General features: G+C 40.1%; 1 protein-coding gene across 1 annotated transcript in view; it reads right to left on the reverse strand.

The window, feature by feature from the left end:
- Positions 1–1,830: 1,830 nt before the first annotated feature.
- The window catches only part of LOC129248889 (uncharacterized), a 44,119-nt gene continuing 26,328 nt past the window's right edge, over positions 1,831–19,621 (reverse strand). Inside the window, exon 2 of the mRNA XM_054888526.1 lies at positions 1,831–2,991. Coding sequence (XP_054744501.1) covers positions 1,831–2,991 — 1,161 coding nt within the window. The remainder of the gene's footprint in view (positions 2,992–19,621) is intronic.

The raw sequence follows: 19,621 nt of genomic DNA on the forward strand, positions 1-19,621 counted from the left end.
ATGGAGATGATCCAGTTACTGATGCAACTGTCCACTTCCAGGTCTATCAACGCCCGTTGGATGGCATCTGTGCTAACATTGTTAAAGGCGCCTTCGATATCCAAGAACGCCGCCATGGTATAATGTTTGCTCTCTAGAGAGCCCTCTATTGTTCCGATTACCTCGTGAAGCGCTGTCTCCGTAGATTTGCCTTTAAGGTATGCGTGTTGTGCAGTTGATAAACCCGAGCTCTCCAAAGAGCTTCTGAGGTGCGTATCCAAAAGTCTTTCAAAAGTTTTTAACAGGAAAGACGAAAGACTGATTGGCCTGAAGTCCTTCGCTGATTCATGTCCTCTTCTACCTACTTTTGGTATGAAGACGACCTTGACTAGTTTCCAGCTATCTGGAATATGGCCTAAGTTTAAACACGCTTTAAAAATTTCCTCTAGCCATGGTAGGATACAGTCCAAGGTTTCCTGTAACATCTTTGGAATGATCCCATCTGGCCCCGGAGATTTAAAGGGTGAGAAAGATTTGATTGCCCATGCAACTTTTTCTTTGGTAATAATTTCATTTGCAAGATGCTGTGGATTATATTGGCTCCGCCTAATATTTCCCCTCTCACTTTCGTAAGCGCTGCATCCCGGAAAATGCGTATTTAGCAGAAGCTCTAGCGATTCTTCTGCTGTAGCAGTCCAAGTTCCATCGGGTTTCTTGACCCAAGAAGCCATTGAGTGGTCTTTGGAAAGAACACGGCTGAGCCTAGCAGAATCCCTGGTGGATTCGATTGACGAACAAAATTCCCTCCAGCTCTCTTTTTTGGCGGCCCTGATTGCCTTCTTGTACTGTCTCCGACTTTCTCTGTACAATTCCCAATTTCCCGTCGAGTAGCTGAGGTTAAACGTTGATCTGGATTTTTCCCTTAGTTTTAAGAGCTCACTGCTCCACCAAGGAGGGTGAGTTTTTTTGCTAAATTTTATGGGGCAGGACGTTTTGTAGGCCCTACTAAATGCCTTTTCCAGTGTTATGACCCTGCTCTCAAGGTTTTCCGTGAGAGTGATTTGAGGGATAGGAGTCTCTCCTATCCTCTTGTTTACTATATTTTTGAACCTCTTCCAGTTGGTTCTTAAAGGATTTCGATACGGTAGGGGTGGATCTACCTTAAGATCCAAATCGTATAGAATCCAACTATGATCAGAAAAGGACCTTTTATTGGATACCCTCCAATTATCTACCCTTACTGAGCTATTTTCAGACAGTAGAGTAACATCAATCACTTCCTCCCATCCTCTGAAGTACTCCGTACTAGGAAAGGTGAAAGTGGGAGTGTTACCCCTGTTACATACCGATAAGTTAGTATTAATAATAAAATTATATAAAGACTCACCTCGGTCGTTTGTCTCGGAGCTTCCCCACAACGCATGCCTTGCGTTGGCATCGCATCCGAGCAGCAGGTTCTTGTTTCTGGCTTCGTGCACAAGCCCACGAGCCTCCTCGGGTGGTGCTGGCCGATCATGTGCCATGTAGATGGAAGCCAATATGATGCCGACACCGTCAGCGGCTTCTACCTCCACAGCCGTCACATCCTGTGAACAATATGATGGGATTAAAAATATATTCAAATGTTTCTTAGCTACAATACAAGATCTGGGGTTACCTTCGGTCCGTTTGTAGAAAAGGTTGTGGTTGTTCCCGGTAAACCCCTTCACCTCGGTGCTCCGCACCCAGGGTTCCTGGATTAAAGCGATGTCGACGTCCTCCTCCGCCAGGAGAACGGTTAGGTTGTCCATTGCAGTCCGCGAGTGCTGCAAGTTTATTTGGACAACCTTGAGACCCATGCTGCTGGTCGCTTTACAATTTGACGGCGTCGTCAAGCTGCACTTCCGGGTGCTGCTCATTAGCGCCATCGTTTTTGGTGGATGCGGCGTCGTCAAGTTGCATGCATGTGAGCAACTCGTTGGCGCCGTCAACCTCGTCCTGTTCATCCTCCGGATTTGCAGATCGGAATATCTTCAGTTGCGTTTTCCTGACGCCGAACCGAAGTTTATTGTCCACTTTCCCCAGTGGCTCGATGCTCTCCTCCAATATTTGGAGAAGGAAGGACACACTGTTCTTTTGCGGAGCCTCCGCTTTGATGATACTCCAATCATCCATCGGAACAGTGCGGTTGTGTGTCTGCAGGTATGGAATAAGCTGTTTAGCTTCAAATTCCATGTTTGGAATCCAGATGCGGGCCCTCGGCCGTCGAGGGATTTCGCTGGCCGGGATTAGTTTGAGCCTCAAACCTTCCCAGTCGCTCTGGATTTTGCCCACAACTGTTTGCAGGAAGTTAAGGGAGAGTTGATCGTCGCACTTGATCACCCTGTATCCGCGGACCACCTCCATTGAATCAAATCCTGGCACATGACCCTCCGGGTTTGCCATGACGTGATCGACGACAATGCGGGACAGCCGTGCCTCGATTTCGGACCACTTATCCGATGCAGGTTTACCGCGGTTAGTTAATTCGTCAACCAACGCTATTTGCAGGTGATCCCGTGCCACCTCATTAAATGAGCGTTTGGTTGGTTTTGGTATTGAAGCTGTGTGAACCGACACTTTTGGCTTCTTCGTTGGTTTGTCGCTTTCGTCCTGCGAACGATTGCGTTTCACGGCTTCTGCCTTCTGGGTGGCCTGGAACGCCAGGTACTCATCGACCACCTTTTGGCACCTTGCCTTATCGACCGCGTCCTTTGGATGAGCTTTCCCTTCAGCCTCATTTTTTCTTATTCTTCCGAGAATAGTCAGAGACCTCTGGTAGAGCTTGTACCTGGACGGGCCTTTTTTAGCGTTTTGGCGCTTTTGCCCCTTGGCATCAGCGGATGTGGATGGTTGATTAGTGGTTGATGGCGTGCTGTGGCCCACAGCTTTGCCATCAACCGTCTCTTGGCTGGAGGCCAAGAGTTCGTCCTCTGAGGAAGTTCCCAACTTCCTCAGTTCGTTGGTGTCGGTCCGAGTTGTCCATTTGTCCAACTGTTGTGTCAATGGGTGCGTCCGTTTAACCGTTCCTTTTAGGTCTGTGTCCGTCCGTTTGTCCGTCTTCTTTGTAATCTTATCCGAATTTTTTGGTTTATTTTGTTTGTTCATTCTGTTTCGTACGGTCACCTGCCCTTCCAGAAGGCTGCACATGTCGCCATGTGCGGTGACCAATGAGGATTTAGGGGAAATAAACAGTCCGCCATGGCAGCGCCCCATACCATGGTAAGGCCACCGTTACAACCTGAGGCGGCCTGGTGTCAGGAGGGCTCCGTTAAAAGACAGCCTAATTTTATCCCCCGGCTGCCAAACCCACCCAATAGGCACGGGTCGCGTTACACCTTGGGTTGAGGGAGTTTTTTTAACGAAGTTTACGTCTTCGGTAGTCAATAGTAAACCTCTGAGTGTGAGCCATGCAATTTTATTAATCTTGCCTTCCAATACCTCAATAGAAGCTGGTTTAACCGCAAAGCATTTAGACTTTACATACCCCCACAAATAAAAGTTCAAAGGTGTGATATTACACGATCTTGGTGGCCACTGTACTAAATTGCTCAACGAAACTACGATGCAGTAAATCCATGGTTTCACGGAGTGTGTGGCAAGTAGCGTCGTTTTGTTGAGATCAAATTTTATGGAGATCATGGACTTCAATTTCCGGTATCAAAAAGTCTTTTATCATGGTGCAATAGCTGATAATTCCTCCAGCCTATGGTCACCCCAAACGGGGTCAATTGCTTATTGACGTAGACATTAAGCCAAAAATGGGCCTCACCGTTGAACGGTTATGTACACCGTAAGTTGGCCTGAGCACAACATGAAGACTTTTCATAGAGCGTCGATTTTCGTAATACAATTGTACGATTTGTAAACGTTGTTGAGACATAAACCTTTCCATGATGAAATTTCAATGAATACTGAAAAAATTATGTATTTACAGTTTGTGTCAGAAAAAAGGAACCGCGATTATTAATGAAGTGTAAAAGATATATATTTAATTTTTTTTTTACATGAAAGTGATTGCAAAACTGGGAGTCGCAATTACTCAATATATCGTCTAATCTTCGTCGCCTTCTGGCAAGATACGTTTTCATAGTTCCTAGTCCAATACTGTGAAGCCATTTTCTTATTTTCTTGTTTCTCAATATGTTTTTCTGAGAACAGTGGTTTTGGTGATGTGGGAGGTAGGATATGTTCGCCTCCTTCAGCCATATCTATTCCCTTTCTATCAAGAACTGATCGTGCTTGACGTAATTAAAAAGTTGGACGATCATCACCTTATCTTGCTTTTTTGTCGTCACCTACTTCAAGACGCGCTCCAAAAAGTTATCAACATTTTTTCACACCTTATTCCGCTGATTTCAAATCCCAACAAACTTTATTTGATTTTTGACTTTTGCAGCCGCGGCGTAAGATAATTTCGGCCCTTTCGAATGCGTCCATAAAAATATCGCCTCAAAACGCTTCGCGAACTTCTCACTCATTTTTGTTTAGTTGCGTTTACGCGAAAGTTTCGAACAACATTTACCTGAGTTAGCACTGGGACTATTGTTCAGGAAAAAGCAGAACGAAATATGTTCCGGTTCCGGTTCTTTTCTTCTGACACAGACTGTAGTTTGATAGTAGTCAGGCGTGATCTGTCTTATTGGAGTCACCCTTTATATATATATATATATATATATAATTGGCGCGTACACCCTTTTTGGGTGTTTGGTCGAGCTCCTCCTCCTATTTGTGGTGTGGTACAGTTTCAAGGCGACTCCGAACGGCAGATATTTTTATGAGGAGCTTTTTCATGGAGGAAATACACTCGGAGGTTTGCCATTGTCTGCCGAGGGGCGACCGCTATTAGAAAAATGTTTTTCTTAAATTTGGTGTTTCACCGAGATTCGAACCTACGTTCTCTCTGTGAATTCCGAATGGTAATCACGCACCAACCCATTCGGCTACGGCGGCCGTATATATATATAATTCGATATATATGTATGTAACTCGATTTAAGAAAACGTCAATGGGATTTTTAATGATTCATACACACATACATACATATATATTTTTAGAAATTCTTGGATTTGATTTTCTAGCCATAATTAATTAATTAGCAACTAAGCTGAATTTTGTTACTAGTCTGTAAGAAGCTTTTGTTTGTTCCTTACACTAAATAAATAAATAAATAAATGCACTGAAATGTGAATTTGTCATTTACGGTAAGCTTATAAAGCTTAGCTGCCATTAATTATAATTGCACGAGGTTACACAACTATTTCAATTGCATAATCCAACTTTCAGCAAAGTCTGAACTAAAAATGCGATGAATTCAATTAGTAGGCTCGGTGCGGCGGAACGCGACAATTGCGGCGGCTCTTCACCAAACCATTTGATGATGAAATTTATTTGGTCACTTATAAGCTGTGGTAATTTTCATCTTGTTCTACAAATTGAAATTGCGGTCGTTTGTTGTTGCCGCATGGACATAGCGAGCGCCCAAGTGCAACCGCAAGCCAGAAAAAGTAAGTACAACAAAATATGCAATAACAATTGCATAAGGTGAGCAACGCAACACTCCCAAACTGTTAGGTGTGGAGATGTGGACTTAAAAGGAACTGAGAGCAATGAGACGGGGAAATTCCCGCCATTGGAAATAACTTGGCACGCAACAAAAACAATAACAAGCGACCAAAGTGAAAAGTTTATGCATTAAAGTCGTTTTTTAAATTACAAGCAAGTATCTTTTATTGCAATTTTTTTATTTGTATCCGCAGTGGTTAGCGTTATTGTTGTTATTGTAAGCTGCGTTGTGCCGACAACATTGACGACGATCGCTTAATCGCCTCATTTAATTTACTTAAATTACTCTAATGATATAAAGTGTCGAAGAAACGAGTTGCGGCGACAGCGGACAAGCACAACAACAATGGGAACAACAACAAAACTTAACATACATACATACATATATCCATATAAATGTAAAAATGTTGCTTGGTCAAACAGCATCAATAACTTTGGAGTTGTTGCAGTGGCGCACAGTGGTCGGGCTCAGTATAAAGCATGGCAAAAAATTTAGTAGAAGGAGTTTTCCGATTAAGTTGAAATTTAATATAGGTTGCTTATGTTTTAAGATAAAGTAAGTTTAAAAAAATGGACGAGGTAAACCCACACAAAGCTAAAATCCTAAAAGCAGGTGGAAGACGTTCCAGTCTCTAGATTCGAATGAGTTTTTCGTAAGAGTTCCTTGGCAAATATTAGTGCTATACTCTGAACACGGGCGTTTTCAAGGGTTGTATACGGTTTTAGGCAAGTTATTTAATACAAGTAGAAGTAAGAAGAAGTAGCGGTCGCCGTAGCCGAATGGGGTGGTACCATTCGGAAGTGTGCAGGTTGAAAATCCGAGCACGCAACACAAATTGAAATAAAACGTTTTTTCCAAAAGCGGTCGCTCCTTGGCAGACATTGACAAACATCCAAGTGTATTTCTGCCAATAAAAAGCTCCTCTTAAGAAAAACCATCCATCATTTGGAGGTGGCGTAAAACTGAAGGTCCCTCCATTTGTGGAAAAACATCAAAACGCACACCACAAATAGAAGGAGAGCCAACACCAATTATACATTTGTATACCTCTATACATATAAGAGGAAAATTTTGTTAGTGGATGTGAGGTATTATTTGCCACTCCAACTTTTTAACACTACAGTTGAAGTTCTTGGAGGAGTTTCTATATACAGGGTGGTCCATGTATTATTTGTTTTTAGTAATATGTTAGTTTAACAGAGCCAGCTCTTTTCCGCTGGAAATCTGGACAGAAAGTCAGTACGATATCTTCGCAGAACGAAATGATTCGCTTCACGCTTGAACAACCTAAGGAAATATAGCCAATTTATTTCCAAAGCTTCTTTTCTGAAGAAGCGCATTTTCATCTTGACGGCCATATTAACAAGCAAAACTGCCGCATCTGGGGGTTAGAAATACTGCACCTGATCTTCCAAAAACCATGCCATCCTCAGAGAGTTACAGTTTGGTTCGGATTTTGGAATGGTGGCATCATTGGCCTATTTTTGTTTGAAAAATCAGCTGAAAACGCCATTTTGGTATAGGTTCTAGGTGGACACTGCCAACCGCATATTTGGCAGATGAAGCAAATTTTTTTATATATAAATATTTTATTAATTTAAGCTCGAGCTTTCCACTTAATTCTTAAATGATTTAGGGACCGAGAATTTCGAGCCCCATTTTTTTCGATACTTTAACTAATATACCAGTAAATAGAATGTAACAAATTTCTAATCGGAGGCAAACGTAGCTCTTAATTGAAGGTTCTTAAGCGAATTTTCTTAAAAGTGGAAAAAAGTGTTACGTTAAAAATTCAAATGTCGGTTTTCATGAAAAAGATATATTCTCAAAATAGAATACACTTAAACTTCAATTCTTACCATCTGTAGAAATCACAACTAAAATTTGACAGAAAGCTTCCTGCTGTAAAAGATTTAATATTGGTCTCATTTTTTGAACAATGTTTTATTGTTAGAAATTTGGAAAAGTATGAAGGTGACCATACCGACAATACTTTTTGATCCTATAAATCTAGACATTTTACTGAAGATTGCGTTTAAAAAAAGTTAAAAATTCGAACATTCGAAAAACTATTTTTTGTCACCGTACGCCCACTGTGTGGCGTAGCAGAGCAAAAGTAATCGATTTAAAGCAGCTAAGGAACAAATAACAAAAACAACACGAAATAAAAGTTTCCAGTGAGTGGAGTGACCGTTTGTGTTTTCCTATTTAGTATTAACTTTTCAGATTTTATAGTAATTGGAGGGTTTACTTCACATTTTACCGAAATAAGTATGATTATGCATGAATCTGCAAGAAATGGAGTTTTGATTACTAATATTTATTTTAAATTAGGTGGTCCCGCAGAAAGCCCAAAATCTTTTTTTAATTTTTGGAAATTGTGAATTTCAAGAATATACTGCCTAATAATGATAGGCCGCAAGTCAATTCTCTTCATTCAAAAATAATGAATATATCACTTGAGAGCCAGTGCGAACTTAAAATGGAAATATTTCGAGAAAGAAAATTAGCTGATCCGCAAAAAGGCAACATAGGTTTATAATCTACAACCGATAAATGAGTTTCCGTATTTCGGCATTTTTTTGCGATGGTTTATTACGATTTTCGAAATGAATTAACGGGACAGGAGTGGATTGATTAACATATTTCAACTTTGCCGTTGAAGCACTACGCATTAGACACCGTGCAACTCTGGCACAACGAGTTCCAATGTGGCCGCTACAAACATCCGCTTGATCCACAGCAATTGATAACGCAAGATCCAAGCGTCATGTGGCATATGGTGATATAGAAGCGTCCTTTGATATTAGTGGGATCAGCAAGAAGATTTATTCTCGTTGGTGATCGCATATTTTGACAAAGATCAAATTAGTTTTTTTCAACTCCAGAGGAAGTTGTTGAAGTTTTTAAGCAGCTCTTTTTGCAGGCATCAACTTCTGAGTGGCAAGAATGCTTTGAAAATTATTTTACAGTAATTTTATTATTAAGCGCAAAATATAAAAGGCAATAGAGTGATTCCATGTCAAGTGATCCAAGTATTTCGGTTATGTTTTTAACTTTTCTCAACATTTATGTATTTGTAGGCCTGAGTATATTAAGAAGTCAACTGGAAAAGTTAGAAAACAAATGTAATAATTTTTAGATTTATTCAAAGTTGAACATTTCTTTATGGAGTTATTTAACCTTCTTTGCTTTTGCTATGATTTTTTCTAACAAATCATCGTTGCTCTTGATCTCCCAAAAAGCTTTGGGCTCGAAACGATTCCAGTATCGTAGCTCTTCTGTCCTGCTCTGGATTCACCGTTGCATTAGATGCACTACCATATTCTATAGTAGATCAGAGTAGGTCAGGAAAAATATGTCCCTTTATCACCACTGTTTTCAGGCTTGTCTAAATGTTTTACGGATTTATTTCGACGACTTTGTATAGTTTACAAAGGATCCCTTCGTTTTAAAACAAAATTTTTGCACTGTTCTTTTTGCACTTCAGTTAAGTTATATTCATTATGAATCTAATCCAACTCTAGTGAAGTTTAAGGTTTGAATATAGGTACATAAAACTGAGAAATACGAGTCCGTTGCTTATAAGCATCCTTTGTCGAGAGTGCCCTCTGAGAGCAGAAGCTTTGACACCATTCAGGTTGCGGTTGCATTTTTGCGACGTTGAGATTTACTTATGCTGTTCCTCGACCGCTTTTTTGCTGTGCAGTGGCGTGTGAAGATGTTGACTGCAAACATTTTTTCACCCGGAAAGAACCTTCCGCTTATCGAAGCACTGATTTTGATCGAGCTTTTGCTTAATGGATCTTCTTATTCTGAAGCCTAGTACTAAAATGTTACCATGATACTCTCTCAGACGCAGTATATTAAGGACAATTTCGGCGTGGAGACGGAAGTTTCCGACAGTGGGACGAAGGGCCCGTTTATTGTCCTCTTTGGCGTTAAAGACGCTTTAATCACACAACAACGGCTTTTGGTTGTGCTGTACTGCTCTTGCATAGGGTCTGGAAGAAAATGAGTGAGATGTTGAAGAATCTTGCTTTGATATGGATTGTGGTGAGACTCTCGTCCACCGGACTAAATGAAAGTACTTAGCGGCGGTAAAATAGAATGCCTTAAAGTGATTGCAGTAGGCGAAAACCTACATTAAGAAAATAGATGATTTTTGAAATAATCTGCTATTTCTGGATAAGAGTTTGAGTATATACAATGTTTTTGGCTTGCATGAATTTCATTGTGATTTATATGGGAAAAAACACGCACTCCTAAGGTGGTGTACGGTGGGGATAATCAAATGATCTGAAGTACAAAGGTAGTTAATGGAGTGGAAAATCTTGTAATATTTATCTATATTCGATTTTGGCTCTGACTCTAATCGTGATTCTCTGAAGTACGGTTTCGGTTACTTCAACGCATGTACAATGAAGCAGCATGGATTTTCGCGAAATGGATTTCCTATTTTTCCTTGCTTAATAAGGAGCTTTTTAGCGATAGTTCAATGACTAATGTCCAGATTGGGATAAATATTTTTTTTACATTTACTAATAGTGAGCCAATTAGCTCGTTGCGTGCGTGGTTACCATTCGGAATTCACAGAGAGGTCGTTGGTTCGAATCTCGGTGAAAGCAAAATTAATAAAAACATTTTCCTAATAGCGGTCGCCCCTCGGCAGACAATGGCAAACCTCCGAGTGTATTTCTGCCATGAAAAAGCTCCTCATAAAAATATCAGCCGTTCGGAGTCGGTTTGAAACTGTAGGTCCCTCCATTTGTGGAACAACATCAAGACGCACACCACAAATAAGAGGAGGAGCTCGGCCAAACACCTAACAGAAGTGTACGCGCCAATTATTTATTTATTTTATTTTTTATTATATTGTATTTTAAGAACTACTCTTCTATTCAGCGAACTTAGGAGTTTACTATCCACACGAATATTTTTAAGCAAAAAAATTATGCTCAAATAGTAAGCAATATTCTTAAGTAAAAATAAAAATCATTTTCATTATATTTCTTAGAAATGGGTAGATTTTCTTACCTTACTCCATCTATTGTATCTTTAAGTAGTGGTGCTGTCGGCTCTCTTAGGGGATCTTAGGTATATGTCAACCAGCCAGGTAGAAGCAGCTTCCCTATGAAAATACCGAGAACACGCTCACACACATTGAAGTATTTAAAATATTTGTCGTGGTCAATATAACAAAGGAGATTCGCAAGGTTTTGGTTGTTGTTCAATGGAAGTAGTTTTTTCCAGACTGAAGTCGGGAGTTGAAGCTCACGAGCATGCAAAAGAATCTTTTCTGGCCGCTCCCAGGTGAATGGCAAAAAATTATTTTGTTTTTCGAGCTTACAGACTGATTTTACATGCGAATTAGAATGGTCTGGTTCTTGGGTTCATTTGGCAGCAAACTATTGAGATTGGAACTTTATAAGACAGAAAACTGGCCTTCTGCTTGACAAAACTTTGCTCTCCAAAATTGAAATCGAAAAAACTTTCTTTAGAGGATTTTTTTTCCAACTGAAACGCAGCCTCGGACCGATAGCGTCTTCTGGTCAGCAATATATGTATGCAGGTATGTACTCTTATAGGTATGCATGTATGTACGTGCGTGCATGTATGAGTGTAGCTTAAGCAGCTAGGTTTTGTGAATTTGCATTTCAAATGCGTTTAGGCTTGCGCAATGCTGTTGTTAACTAGGTAAAAAGTATTGTTGTTGCTTTTGATGCTGTTTTTCTTACTTTTGCTGCAACGAATTACGACTTGACATTTAGATGAAGTGCCTGTGACGGCGTTTGCGCCTTTGCGCCGCAACTGTTTAAATGGCAATAACAAGAAAAGACGCCTCATTGAATGGCAGCGTTACTTTGCTGTTGTTATTGTTGCCTTTACACTGTCATCAAGTGCCGCACTAACAACTTTTTGTTTAATTCCATTCATAAACAAAACTTTAATTTCGCATAAAGAAAGCGGCTCGCTACTACAATATATTGTTGCCATCGCTGCTATTGGCGTTGTTGTTGTTGCTGTGACTGCTGCAACTAACTAAATTGTGTACTATGCATTTAGCTAGACGTTGTTATTGTTATTAGTTTTATCTCGCTGTCCACTCAGTTTACTAGTAAGCTTTGCTTGCTGTTCACATCCGCGTTCTATGTTGTCGGTCCCAGTCGGTTGTCAGCATCCCGCTTCGGCTCGACCGGCGTGTCTTGGAGCCCAACTATTGGCATTGCTGCGCCTTTTATGCTTAAGCGGCACAATTTGTTGACTATTTAACCGCCTTTGCATTGTCGCGCTTGCGCTGTTGTTATTACTGTTGCTCAGCGAGTTGGGCAGCGCGGCGCCCCAAATGGCTCAATTAGTTCTCACGCTGTTCGCTCAGTGCTCGCTTTGCTATTGTTTTTGTATCGGTTTTTTGTACCCGTACATATTGGCGCTTTGGCGCTGGCCAGCAATTTGGTTTGGTAATTTGCAAAAATCACAGCGGCTAACAAAAGTTTAATTGAAAAGAAAATAGCGAGAAATTAAAATTGATGTGCGATTCTGTGGTGTTTCTTGTTAAATGGGCGAACTGAGCGAAAGTTTGTGGCTTAAGTCGAGTTCGAGTGTGCTGCTGAAATGCTTAGTATGGGAAAGTTGTAGCCCATTCGGAGTAGGACAAGCAATGAAATTGGTTCAGCAGGTAATAGGGCGATCGAGTGTTTTCTCATATATTATTTACAATGGGTGGGTTTTTGGATGTGCAGAATTTTTTATATATCATAGATATCTGTCAAATCAGCTTTTCATGAGATTTCTGTTCTCTGTACTCTAGCATATCATTTGTAATGCAAATTTTTGCTAAAAATCTGTAAGCCTGGTATCTGTGTAAGGGATTTCACCATAAAAGAAAGTAATTGGTTCTAACTACGAGGCACGCCCAAAAAGTAAGTGCATCGGAGATCCCACAGTCGCTGGGAGTATTTTTTCCATCTGTTTGTAACACTAATGCTTCAAAACGACATATATTCGAAGTTAGTGCGATGAAAACTCTTCACCTTCCATCCAATGAAAGGAAAAACTCCAGTTAAAGTTTTTATTGAGGTTAGAATTTTTTATGGTGTTAGAGTTATGAAACGCACAACTGTTTCCCGGTTCGTTGTGATCACAGACTGACGATGGATCAAACTTTTGCTATGCTTCGCAAAACCCCTGCGTTAGAGGGACTTCTACTTAAAATCCTTTTCCCAAATGGCGATTTTGTTCATCATATAATTTGCCGAGTAGATCACTGCATCTCTCGAAGTACTTATGAAATGGTAAATTGGACAATGATTTTATATTGTGTAATCATACAAGTTTGACTACAAAAGCCCCCCGAAATACATTCCTCGGATATTAGAAACTGTCTGCAAGATGGGTGCCAAAACAGCTGGTAGTGGGGAATGACACAAGTTGAATTGAGCGCAGGCCTTCAGAAAATTTTTGGAGCGCTAAAACTAGAAGGTGTTTAGGAGATCACAGCCCTTGTTTCTGGAGAAGAAACTTGCGCTGTCCACTACACGTCTGGAATCAAAAGCGAATCTCAATAGTGGCATCAAACCTTTTCTTCCTCTGTTCAAAAAATTCAAAGCCAAATTCAATAAAATTATGGCATCCGTGTTTTAGAACCATAAAGGCATAATTTTAAATGTATGCATATCTGACACAGGGGGAAATCATTAATGTCGTAAGATACTGTGAAACTCTAAACAAAATTTAAAAAGGAAATTTAAAATAAATGGAGGGACATCCTAACAATGAGAGCCTGCTTGCTGCAAGAAAAGGACATACCTTACACGACAAACGCCACGAGGTAACTCCTGGACACGTTTGCATGGGTCGTTTTGAACCAATCCTCACATTTACTTGACCTGCTTACTTTCCTGAAGGTGCTGAAGGTGAAAAAGGGTTTTAAGGGACGAGACGTGAATGAAGAAGCTGGTGGGAGACTTTTTTAAAGATTATACCACTTACTTTCGGGACGTGCCTCGAAAACTATTTTGCATTGGTTACAATCGTTAGAGGAATCTAGCAGCTTTTTGAGTTTGAGTTCTACATATCTTGACCTTCTTTATGAATATAGAAATTTATTAGGTTATCTAGTCGACGAGTTAAAATTAAAATGGAGAAACATTAAGCAAGGACCGATTTATTGGAAACATTGAGGGACTTCGCTCCTCCATATTCCACAGTTGCAAGGAATTTAAGCTGAGCAGAACATCGATTGACGGGGGATAGCACTTCGGGCGCCCATCCACTCCTACACCGAGGTAATAGTAAAAAAAGTTGAAGAAATTGTGCTTGTCTACCGACGAGACAATCAAAAATTTGGTTGAGATCACAGGTATTTCACTTGGTAGCATGTAAAGTATCAGCATCAAAAAATTGAGCATAAAGAAGACTTTCGGTTGATGGGTTACCGAGAATGTTAATCGAATATTACAAGGACATGCGAAATCGCATTTCATTCACGAGCTTTGCAAAACTTCGAGCTAATCTTGGATGCAATTTTGGTGTAACACTCCGGTATTGAGACTAAACTACAGTTCATGATCTGGCAGGAACCGCCATCACCTACCTTAAAGAAGTTTAAGGTTTTCAAGCGAAGGCTTGTTGGGATATCGAAATAATTATTATGATTGCATATTTGTAAAGGGGAATTTCAATTAAAGGCTTTAAATAAAGGTATTGTGGGAAAATATTAAGAAAAAGAGTTCGGACAAGCTGCGATTAAAAGTCTTGTTACATCAAAGCAGCGCACTGAAACTGAAATATGGAAAAGGCGAGCCAAGCCAATATATATATAATTGGCGCGTACACCCTTTTGGTGTTTGGCCGAGCTCCTCCTCCTATTTGTGGTGTGCGTCTTGATGTTGTTCCACAAATGGAGGGACCTACAGTTTCAAGCCGACTCCGAACGGCAGATATTTTTATGAGGAGTTTTTGCATAGCAGAAATGGCAGAAATACACTCGGAGGTTTGCCATTGCCTGTCGAGGGGCGACTGCTATTAGAAAAATGTTTTCATTAATATTGATGTTTCTCCGAGATTCGAATCTGCGTTCTCTCTGTGAATTTCGAATAGTAGTCACGCACCAACCCACTCGGCTACGGCTGCCGCCCGAGAGGTTGGTGACTACTAAAATGCTCAGGCTAAAAAGCGCATTATATTCAAAACACTGGAAAGTAGTACATAGTCAAGGAGGAAAGGTTAGAAGTAACAGAAAGAAAGAGATAGCATAGAATAGAGGCAGGGGCAGAGAAAGCTAGTCTTTTGACAATTTTCCAGATTCTTTGAAAATATCGTCCAGCTTGAGAGAAAGAATAATACACATTCTCATACCATCGGAACTCAAAGATCATAGTCTTACTTCATCAAAGACAGGACACTCACAGAGAAAACGCTCAGTGCTATCCAACTCCGCTAAGCAAGACAGTCAAATCGTATCCTCAATGATACCCATGATGGTCATATGCTGACTCCATGGGTTGTGTCCAGTAATAATACCAACCATCAACCAAACGCCTTTTCTTCCAAGTTTGAGAAGAAAGTTCGACAGTTTTCTGTTCGGGCTTTCCACAAAATACTTTGGAGTTCTGCAGCGTTCTAGACCGGATCAACGCTCTTTATGTAGATGGCATAAATAATCGCTGATCCCATTTATGATTCATGTAGAACTGATTCCGATTACTGGCTCTGGTCCTTGTGGGGGAACCGCTGATACCCAGTTGCCCAATCCGTGGGAAATTCCTTGAATACCGCGGTGTCCTTGTTCTCGTATAAGCGCAAGCTTCTTCTGTCTTGCAATAGAATTAAGCTTCTTCTTACGTTCTTGTACAATTTTTGAGGTTTGTTTCGCGTTCTCCAGAGCCTTCAGTGCAACGTCACTGTCACTAAAGACTTCCCGCTCCATCTCCTCACAATTATCCATCCGGTTATTTTCAGAATGGTAAAAATTTCCGTTATTATATATATTATTACTTTTTGATTACACTTCGTATGCCACCTTTTCTCTAAAAATCATGTTTTTTTTATTCTCCAAGAAGTGATTGGACTACTAATTTTTTAAGTACTACAGACGCATGCCTCAAATAGCAGCAATAAAGTAAATGTTTGCAAACCAGAGTAGCTGAGCCGCATTGGTTGAACTCGAAGCAGAGAGTTTTAATCAAAAACATAGAGTCTAATGCTTGAAATGATTACCCTTGTTAGTACGAATATTTCCGTGATCATTACAAACAAATCGATTTTCGCACGCAATACATGTTTGTAAGTACAAATGGCTGGAGATAAAATAATATCGAGGCTGGTAAAACAATGCAATGCAATGTTATATATGTAATTATGTTTGCATATATATAAAATATATAATATTTTTAATACTAAAGTTATATTAGTATATACCCTGCCATATACCAACTAATAATCAGCTTTTTATTTTAGATTGCCCCACGTATGTACTTATATGTGTGTGTAAGTATGTGCCTTCAGTTGAATATAAAGACATACATACAGCTACATTTATAGCTATGTCTTAGCAGCCTGGATATGCCTGCACCGCAAATTCTTTCTCTCCTGCACTGTTGTTACACATACCTACTCAATTTCAGCTCGTTAAATAATTACTTAAGTTGTGAACATTAAGTTTTAGTGCCATAAAAATGAGTTTCGTATTCGCCAACGAAATGAATAATTCCGAGCAATTATGCATCTGCTTGTGTTCTAACCAAGTCAGCAATGAATAATGCCTTGCATGAGGAGTTGTGGTTTGAACGAAAAGACCACACACACACACACACTCATACGCATGTTCATTTAGAAGTTAGCGTATAATAGAAATTCTCTTCTAGGCGAAATAAGTATCCTCTTTAACTTGGCAAAGAAGGCGAGCAAACAAACTGGCTGACAGGTTAGTGCGATCAACAGCAGATACATTAGTTATCTAGTTTGCTTTAAAGTTTATATAGGTAAGTAGTTATGTATGCAGTGGTGGACTCACAAAATTGCTAAAGGGTAGAGGGGGTTTTTGCTGAGCTTTTAATATGACAATTTAACTTAGGCGTTAGGTGTAACGCTGTTTTGTCGTTACGAAATCTCACCAACATCTTACGACATACTTGCTTTCAGGCTCAGCAAACGGTGTGGTTGATTTGGACCGAGTCCAAAATACTTCGAAATTTATAACTCCGCTTTGCGAAGCTACGCCAATTACATTGCTCAACATTAAAAAACAACAACACCCATATTGTTGATTAATAATAAATAACTGTAAATATTTATTAAATATTGGTGTGTGACTGCCATTCGAAAGTGCCCAGTTTCGAGTCTCCGGGCAGGCAACACCAAATGATAGAACAAGGTTTTTCTAATAGCAGTCGCCCTCGGCAGGCATTGGTAAACTTCCGAGCGCATTTCTGCCATGAAAAAGTTTCTCATAAAAACCATTTAAAGGCGGCTTGCTAAGGCAGGCACCTGCTTGCTTAGGATGAGTACGTCGAACCTACTCGTATACGAGTATCCCCCACTCTCAGTTTTGAAGACCGAACTAGACGACGAACTAACTTTGGCAGTATAGTATATGTAGGAAGCCTCCTCTCCATAGGATTGCCAAAATAATGCTACGAACTTCTCTTCTTCTTCTTAACGAACTTGCGACACGAAAAAAATCAACTTGATTTTATCAATCCCAAGGAAGGAATGTAAAATATTGGTTGGAGTACTGACGGAACATTGTCTCACTCCATTCCACACAGCTTAAATGGGATCGTCCCAGAAGGACCAGTGCAACTTATGCGATGAAAAAAGAGGTTCGTTAAATTACTTCCTTTGCCACTGTCCTGCTCTAAGCAGAGGCCGTCGGATCTGTATGATTTTCATCTCTGAAAGATATTGCTGACAACTTTATCTTATACTGTTTATTAAAAATCGTCAAGACAAGTATCCCGAACAATGTTTAATGCGACTCCAACAACACTAGTAAACTACGACCTAATTTTGGAGTCGGCTTAAAAAATATCAAGACGCACACCACATATTTTATTTTGATATCATACCTGAAAGCGGAGATATATGACTTTTTTGTTATTTTACGTACGTTAGGATTAAATATGTCAGGTGCCTCGAAAATATGTTTGTACATGTACCGCAAACAAAAGTTAATATAATATTAGGGAACCGGAAAAAAATGTCGCGTTTTACAATAAATTCGAATAAGCAAATTACTTTTAAGTTTTTTTAGTCAATGATGTAATCAACCTCGATGGTAATAACCCCTTGTCATCTAGTGGGCAAATTTTCAATGCAGCATCAAATATCTAGAGATGGCATTTTTTATATGAACTAAATTTTGAAATTGTTTGTTTGTTAAGAAGTGTTGCAGTGAATGGAATAAGTGGAAATCCGATGGCGCAATGTCGTGCGATTACGGTGGGTGAGACAGTACCTTCCACCTTAATCCATTAATTTTTTCCAGCGTTTTTCTTGCGCAGTATGGTAATGTCTTTTCTATTACTAATCGCTGGATGTATTTCAATTAATAATTGATTTACTCGATTTAATTGTTCACTGTAAGGATCTGCATTAACAGTTTCTCCATGTTTAAGCACTTTGAAATGAACGATTCCACGAATACCCCAACCCAACCACACAAAAGCGCCTTTTTCGGATGTAAACCTGGCTTATCAGTCCTCCGTGGCGGAGAGAGCCACTGCCTTTGCGTTTTGGATTGTCATACACGAGCCATTTTTTATCTGCAGTTATAAAGCAAGTTTTCTTCAGACAGGTTATGCGGAACCCAAACACCTGCTCTGTTTGTTTTACCAATTTGTTGCAAATGTTCTTGGATTGCCGACTAAGATTGGTAAGAGTATTTGTAATATATATTTCCTAATGGTTACACGAGTGAGCAAAGGATCACAACAATCTTCCTCCATTCGACTCTATCCGAAGCAATCTTCTTTTGCTCGTTCCAGCTTTTCTTAGTTTTCTTCCACTTCCGTCCTTAATACGTCGTGAGTCGAAAAGGTCGAAATTACCGGATCTGAACTAACAAAACTACCATCTAATCTAAACATCGCAAATGTTTTTGGTAGAAAGTTTTGCATTACTTCTTTTTCTTCTTAATTGGCGCTATAACCGCTTACGCGATTTTGGCCGAGTTTAACAAAGCGCACCGGTCGTTTCTTTCTCGTGCTAACCGGCGCTAGTTGGATACACCAAGTGAAGCCAAGTCCTTCTCCACCTGATCTTTCCAACGCAGAGGAGGCCTTCCTCTTCCTCTGCTACCACCGACTGGTACCGCGTTGAATACTTTCAAAGCCGGAGCGTTTGTATCCATTCGTACAACATAACCTAGCCAGCGTAGCTGCTGGATCTTTATTCGCTGCGCTATGTCTATGTAGTCGCAAAGCTCATACAGTTCATCGTTCCATCGCCTGCTATATTCGCCGCTGCCATCGTGCAAAGGTCCAAAAATCGTACGCAGAATCTTTCTCTCAAACACTCCAAGCGTCGCTTCATCGGATGTTGTCATCGTCCAAGCTTCTGTGCCATACGTTAGGACGGGCATGATGAGAGCCTTGTAGAGTGTTAGTTTTGTTCATCAAGAGAGGACTTTACTGCTCAGTTGCCTAACTAGTCCAAAGTAGCACTTGTTGGCAAGAGAGATTCTACGTTGGATTTCCACTTTTGCATTACTACCCCTGGAAAACTCCAAAAGCATGCAATGGCGGATACGAATATCTTCTGGTATTTCACTTGAAATTGCGGCACACCTTTTAGCTGCGTAATGAACTCATAAGCGGTAATGAAGCATTGACATATGCAGAAGCGAAAGGGAGATGCGCCCTAATTGATTTTGTTATATAAATTTGTGGCGAGTTTACGCCAAAAGCAAAGGAACAGTTACTTTCGGACTTGATCAAACAGTGTTGCTAGATCATTTATTGATATATTTTATGACCGTGATATAAGAAATCAAGATAAGTCATGAGTGCCAAAGCGTGCTTTAAGGGAAAAATTAAAAAAAAAACGTCGTCTGTC

The sequence above is a fragment of the Anastrepha obliqua genome, chromosome 1 (assembly GCF_027943255.1).
Source record: "Anastrepha obliqua isolate idAnaObli1 chromosome 1, idAnaObli1_1.0, whole genome shotgun sequence".
Classification (NCBI taxonomy): domain Eukaryota; kingdom Metazoa; phylum Arthropoda; class Insecta; order Diptera; family Tephritidae; genus Anastrepha; species Anastrepha obliqua.